The 6,922-nt window shown below is 34.3% G+C and overlaps 1 protein-coding gene across 2 annotated transcripts in view; it reads left to right on the forward strand.

Moving 5' to 3' along the window:
* The window catches only part of LOC138715112 (zinc finger protein 83-like), a 28,753-nt gene extending 22,528 nt beyond the window's left edge, over positions 1-6,225 (forward strand). For both annotated transcript variants that reach the window (XM_069847650.1, XM_069847642.1), the window contains one exon: positions 1,127-6,225. In XM_069847650.1, the coding sequence (XP_069703751.1) occupies positions 1,127-2,525 (1,399 nt within the window). In that variant the 3' untranslated portion in view covers positions 2,526-6,225. The remainder of the gene's footprint in view (positions 1-1,126) is intronic.
* Positions 6,226-6,922: the final 697 nt, after the last annotated feature.

Raw genomic sequence — 6,922 nt, forward strand, 5'->3', positions numbered from 1 at the left:
GATTATTGTTTTTTAGACATTAATAATACACGTACCTAATTCAGATGTAGGATGAAACCTGCTCTCACTACAGGTTACATGCTGGAAGCATTTGCTTTCGAAGAATCTGTAATGTGGAGTGATGAAATGATGTCTTGTTTGACAATTTACATTTTCTAGGGGGTTAATATTAATTCTCCCTTTGAGTTATAGTAATTTTGTTGTCTTGACTCTTATGGAACTGAGAGTCTAGTGACGTGTTGTGAAAGCAATGCTGAATCTCATAAAACGACATACGACAATGCATATTATTGGAATTGTATGGGTCGCTCTCTGTTCAGAAATGTAGGCATATACTACACATCATACCAAATTTATATTGCCCAATAAAGAAATTATTTTAAAATTATAATTATTGATATAAATAATAATAATTTATTTTTACAAAGTTCTACAATTGAATGTTCTCTTAATTTACTGATTTTACTTCTCCAAAATTATCTATCACTAGCATCTTCATTAATTTTCTCAAATTAATATAATCCATTCTTCATATAACCCCATCCATCAATCACTCCCTCCCTTCTTTTACCTTTTACTTACCATCCTTTCTCTAATTTGAAATTTTTTTGGTCTCCATAACACTGTAGTCTCCTATGTATGCTTTGTTTTTAGGGTTTCAATTTGTCCATGAGATGGCATGAAGGTAGTTAATGGGTGTGAATATGCAGTACTTCAGTTCTTGAATAACTAAAGTGATAAAACTTTGGGGCAAGCTCATCAAAGAAATTGGAGGTTATATGGAGAATTAACAATTATTCATTTCATTCTTGGTGCACAATTTGGATTTCCTGTTAATACATATTTTCGGTAGATAAAATATGAACAATGGTTATTTCTTAATCTTGAAATTTGTTACAAGAAAGATCACTGTACTGTATATTTATCAGTACATTACTAGCTTCAGTTTTCTTTATAGTGATGGCACTGTGACATTATGAGCTACAATAATAGTAATATCTTAATAGAAGAAATAATTTATAGTGAATAAATTTACACCAACATCAAATGTGGATTGCCTGCTTCAATGTGTGGATCGTAATAATAGTCTTCTAAGTTATTTAACCAGAAATATATCCTTTTACAGAATTATGCAGCAGGTTGTTCAAGATGGCATGAAAAACCCTGGGATTGAAGCATGCAATAAGTCCTTGCAGAACTGTAGAGTAGATGTGCTTCCACAAAACCATGAAAAGCAAGTGAGTGATGCTATTATTTCAACCCAGATAGACCTACGGTGCGAATTTTGTGGTGAAAAATTTATTGGACTGCAAATTTTGAATCAACACAAAAAACTTCTTCATTCAGAACAGAAGACTTACAAATGCGACATTTGTGACCAGAGTTTCGTGCAACTTCATCATCTTCGCCAGCATTTTTCAGCTCACGAAAGCAATAAGCCTTTCAAATGCGAAACCTGTGATAAAACTTTCTCAAGACAAGATCACCTGCAATATCACTCACTAATTCACACAGGGGATAAACCTTTCAAATGTAAAATTTGTGATAAATGTTTTACACGGCCTGGGTATCTTCAGAAACACACTTTAATTCACTCAAGTGATAAACCTTTCAAATGCAATCTTTGTGATAAAAGTTTCCCGCGAATTGATTATCTTTTGTCACACACAGTCAGTCACACGGATGATAAACCTTTCAAGTGTAAGATCTGTGACAAGAGTTTCGCACGAATGGGTAATCTTCGACAGCATGAGGTAACCCACACAGATGACAGGCCTTTCAAATGCGAGTTTTGTGAGAAGGGTTTTAAATATCGTTCAGACCTTCGACATCACGTATCGTCTCACACAGGTCATAAGCCCTTCGAATGCAAATTTTGTGACAAGCGATATGCACGACAGATTCATCTTCGACAGCATATTTTGACTCACGCAGTTGATAAGCCATTCAAGTGCAATGTTTGTGACAAGAGTTTTGGGTATCCTCACCACCTTCGAAATCACACATTAACTCACTCAGGCAACAGACCTTTCGAATGTAACATTTGCATGAAATCTTTCACACAGTCCGGGCATCGGAAGCTGCATATGCGCATCCATTCAGGGGAGGAACTCTTCAAGTGTGATATTTGTAGTAAGAAATTTGCAGAAGATTCTGCGCTTACTCGTCATATGAGGGGACATAATGAAGAAACTGCCTTTAAATGTGACATTTGCTCGATGACTTTCTGGCGTAAGAGTGCTTTACGGTATCACATATTGATGCATACGGACGAGAAACCATACAAATGCGACGTCTGTAGTAAGGGTTTCCGACAACCCAGCAGTTTGAAAACGCACCAACTTATCCACAAAGGGGAGAAGCCCTACAGTTGTGACTTATGTGGTAGGGTCTTCCGACATCTGTTTCAATTGAGAAGACACTTACACACCGACGGTCCAGAGATTGCCTGGAATTGTGACGTTTGTGGTAAAATATTTAGGACCTCTAAATGCCTAAAACATCATATGACAACTCACGATTAAGAGACTCACTTCTGGCTTATAGTATGTATAGTATCTTTAACCTTTAAGTTAACACTATGCTTATTACCACATTTTTCGTTCCTGAGGTCTTGAACATCAAATGTTAAGTTAGACCTTTATTACTACTTATTGGGTTTTAAGGAACCCGGAGGTTCATTGCCGTCCTCACATAAGCCAGCCATTGATCCCTATCCTAAGCAAGATTAATCTAGTCTCTACAATCATATCCCACCTCCCTCAAATCGATTTTAATATTATCTTCCCATCTACGTCTCGGCCTCCCCAAAGGTCTTTTTCCCGCCGGCCTCCCAACTAACACTCTATATGCATTTCTGGATTCGCCCATACGTGCTACATGTCCTGCCCATCTCAAGCGTCTGGATTTAATGTTCCTAATTATGTCAGGTGAAGAATACAATGCGTGCAGCTCTGCGTTGTGTAACTTTCTCCATTCTCCTGTAACTTCATCCCTCTTAGCCCCAAATATTTTCCTAAGAACCTTATTCTCAAACACCCTTAATCTCTGTTCCTCTCTCAAAGTGAGACTCCAAGCTTCACAACCATACAGAACAACCGGCAATATAGCTGTTTTATAAATTCTAACTTTCAGATTTTTTGACAGCAGACTGGATGACAAAGCTTCTCAACCGAATAATAACAGGCATTTCCCATATTTATTCTGTGTTTAATTTCCTCCTGAGTGTCATTTAAGACCTATATTACACTATCAAATTTCTGTGTTACAGAAGATTGATGGAATATGTATGATAAAATCTTTTACAGTGTAATATAGCATCTTTGATCACATCTAGCTGTGACATACTGTACTCCAACCACGAGAAAGTCTCTGCGGAATGAGACGAAGCGGGGTAATGCTGTGAATGAATGTTGATGTCATAAGGTCACACACGTGGGTACTCGTATCTCTATTGGCTAGTTCTCACAGCACAATCCATAACATTTATATACACATATTTATACTACCCTAGTTACAAAATTAGATCACTGTTAATCTCCTGGTTTTTTAATCCCTCCAAACAGGAAATAACATATGCAGGAGAGCGCATGGTTTTTAAACTGACGTTATAACGGTAATATTATCTATCTACTTTGTTCCAAATAGATGACGCAATAGTAAAACATTCCTTTCACGGTTGATCTCCAGGTTGGAGAACAGTAGTTATGTGATAAAAGTTATGGTCATCATCATACCTTTGATAAAATTTGTAATTGAGAAGAAAGAAAATGGCGCCATTAAGTTCACATGGTCTGTGAAAACCACAAAACTTTTAATATCACATTATGAGTCACATGAAATGTTTCATAATCCATTATTAAATACTTAGTATATATAGGATTTCACATCTTCATACTGAAGTTCTCTCAGTAGAGTTTGATGGATTTCTTTCGTATCTTTTTCTCTCTACCCCAATCTCTAACCCAAATCGTCAGCTTAAAGTGTAAATGTACTAACTAACAAAAGGGAAATTTTACAGGGGAAACAAAAAACAATATAAATTAACTCTGAAACTTAACCACCTCTACTTTGGATTTGGTCCTCAAGTATCAGAGTTAATTTATACTCAGTCTTTTGTTTCTCCTGTAAAATTTCCTTTTTGTCATTTAGCAGATTTGCTCTAAACCGACGAAATATATTTTTTCTTTGATTTCTCCTTTAGTATTAATGCAATAACCATTGCTACATATTTTACAGTTACAACAAGCATAGACCTGTTGTGGATCCATTATTAGAACTGTGATGAAAGATATGATCAAAGTTTTGACATAGTGTAATATAGTCAAAATTTTACATTTGATCAAAAATTTTATCATATTCTGTGACACAGAAATTTGATAGTGTAATATAGGCCATGATTTTTAGCCTTCAACAGGGATTGTATTATTTAGAAGCAGACTTTTTGGTATTCCAATGTGGGTTGCAATTTAACATCGTCAGTGTTTCAGAACTAGCTGCCATAACTGATAGCTGGATTCATAATTCTGTGGACTTGGGTTTGAGCCATGGCATATCCCCTATTTATGACTTTTGTTGCGTAAAGGGTTGCCAGATTGTACGTTTTCTCCGTATTGCTACTTTCTTTTTTACCTTAAAATACATCTTCCTTAATTTAAGGGTTATCTACGTTTCTCTCTTCCGCAATATAATTATTTTCGTCAGCCTAAATGGCACAGTCGATAGACTGCTGGCCTTCTGTGCCCGAGGTTGCAACTTCGATCCCGGCCCAGGCCAGTGGCATTTGAAGGGTACAGGGAAAGAACGAGCTTAGTCCACTTCAGCAAACTGTTTGGAGAGCAATTTAAAGTCTGTCTTTAGCATATGCTTTTCCATTATGCCAAATTTAAAATCTGTCATAGCAGAACAAAGCTGGTTCTTTCATTTAAGTGAGCTTAATTGCGACAGGCTCTTGTCAGTAGATTTATTTACTAGCATCGTGTGGGACAAAATTCCGCCACACTGGCGATGCTGATATAACTTTGGTAGTTGCACGTGTCGTTAAATAAAACATAATTTACAATATAATTATTTTCAACATTGAGTCTATTGGGTCTATATGCAGACATTTATTTTTATAATGCTTCATGTTTTCACTATATAAAGAAATTGTTATAAAAAAACTAGACCTACTGTTTTGTTAAGAATGGTAGTGACCTTTTATCTTAAACAATAAACAATCAATTTAATTTTATGCTATTAAATCATTGGGAAGTTTCCAAACATTTTCTTTATTTTTTGTGAAAATCTTCCTTTTTTTTTCCTAAAACAAATCTGGCAGTCTTAGTTGGGCAAGCCCGTGATCCATATAACATTGAGGTTTTCTCTGGGAAGTGCGTTCCCCTATGGCATCCCAACAAATCTCCATCTTATCTCATTGCAGATGTATCATAGACTAGCCTCCAATGGCATTCCCTTGGCAATGACTGTGGGTAAATTGGTCTGTACAACTAGCCTCATATGAATGAATGACGAACAGCTAAGTACACGCCATTAGATAAAAAAAAAGTTTCGAAACCACGCATATTTCAAAATCATGACAAATTAATCTGACCTGAAGGGTCACCTACTCTGTTGGAACCATCATGATCATCTAATCTAAACAGATGCCTTAATAAAAATTTATTAGATAAAAAATGCTTGTAAAGCAAATGGAAAAACAAATTGAAGATATTGTGCAGCACATTTAATCGATTAATGAACTTTTACGCAAATCTGTAGCAACTACATTCACATTACTGACTGGACATGATTGCCTTGATAAAAATTTATGCAGAATTAATACTGCATGTCCTTTCTGTAATCTTAATGAAGACGTAGATCAAGATCATCTTTTCTGTCTAATTTTGATTAAATTTTTCATCTTCCTGTTAAAATATTGGAGTCAAGAGAGCAAATGACATCATCTACTGCTCAATATTAGATATCAGTCAGTAATTGACCTTTTATTTTATACCTGTTTAATCATAATGTAATTTTATTTGATCTTCCTTATTTTGGGACAAGCAGTTTAACTGAACAGCAGCTCAAGAAATGGATAATATACAGACGTGGACAAATTATTAACAAAATTGACAATTTTTATGATAATTCTGTTCACAAAATTTGACTTTTCAATTTAGATTACGGTTGACAATTTTGCGTATTTCTATCATTACAATAGACAGAAATATGCAAAAATGTCAACTTTAGTTTCAATTGAAGAGTTAAATTTTGTAAAAATATATAATAAAAATCTTCAATTTTGCTAATAATTTATAAATTAGCAAAAATGTCAACTATAGTCTAAATTGAAGAGTCAAATTTTGTAAAACTATAAAATAAAATCTTCAGTTTTGCTAATAATTTGAAAATATCCAAAATGTCAACTGTATTCCAAATTGAAGAATCGAATTTTGTAAAAATATATAATAAAAACCTTCAGTTTTGCTAATATTTTGTAAATATGCAAAAATATCCAATGTAGTCCAAATTGAAGCGTTAAATTTTCTAAAAATATACAATACAAATCTTCAATTTTGCTAATAATTTGGAAATACGCAAAAATGTCAACTGTAGTCTAAATTGAAGACTCATATTTTGTAAAAATATATTGTAAAAATTTTCAATTTTGCTAATAATTTGTCCACGTCTGTAACTATATTACTGTAGCACATTTATGTAATCAAGCAAATAAATACTGGAGGGAATTTATTTAAATTTACATAAAACAACATGTAAAAATAGCAACTTAGATCCTCAAGCAAAACTCTCCTGCAGGTGTGAATTAAGTTGAAAGATCATATTCAAAACATGGCACCAGTATTCAGTAGTATATGTTAGCCAAGAAGAGTTTGAATTGTTACACAGTCTAGTATATACAGTCACGAAGTTCAATACATAG

This window comes from Periplaneta americana, chromosome 2 (genome assembly GCF_040183065.1).
Source record: "Periplaneta americana isolate PAMFEO1 chromosome 2, P.americana_PAMFEO1_priV1, whole genome shotgun sequence".
NCBI classification, from domain to species: Eukaryota; Metazoa; Arthropoda; class Insecta; order Blattodea; family Blattidae; genus Periplaneta; species Periplaneta americana.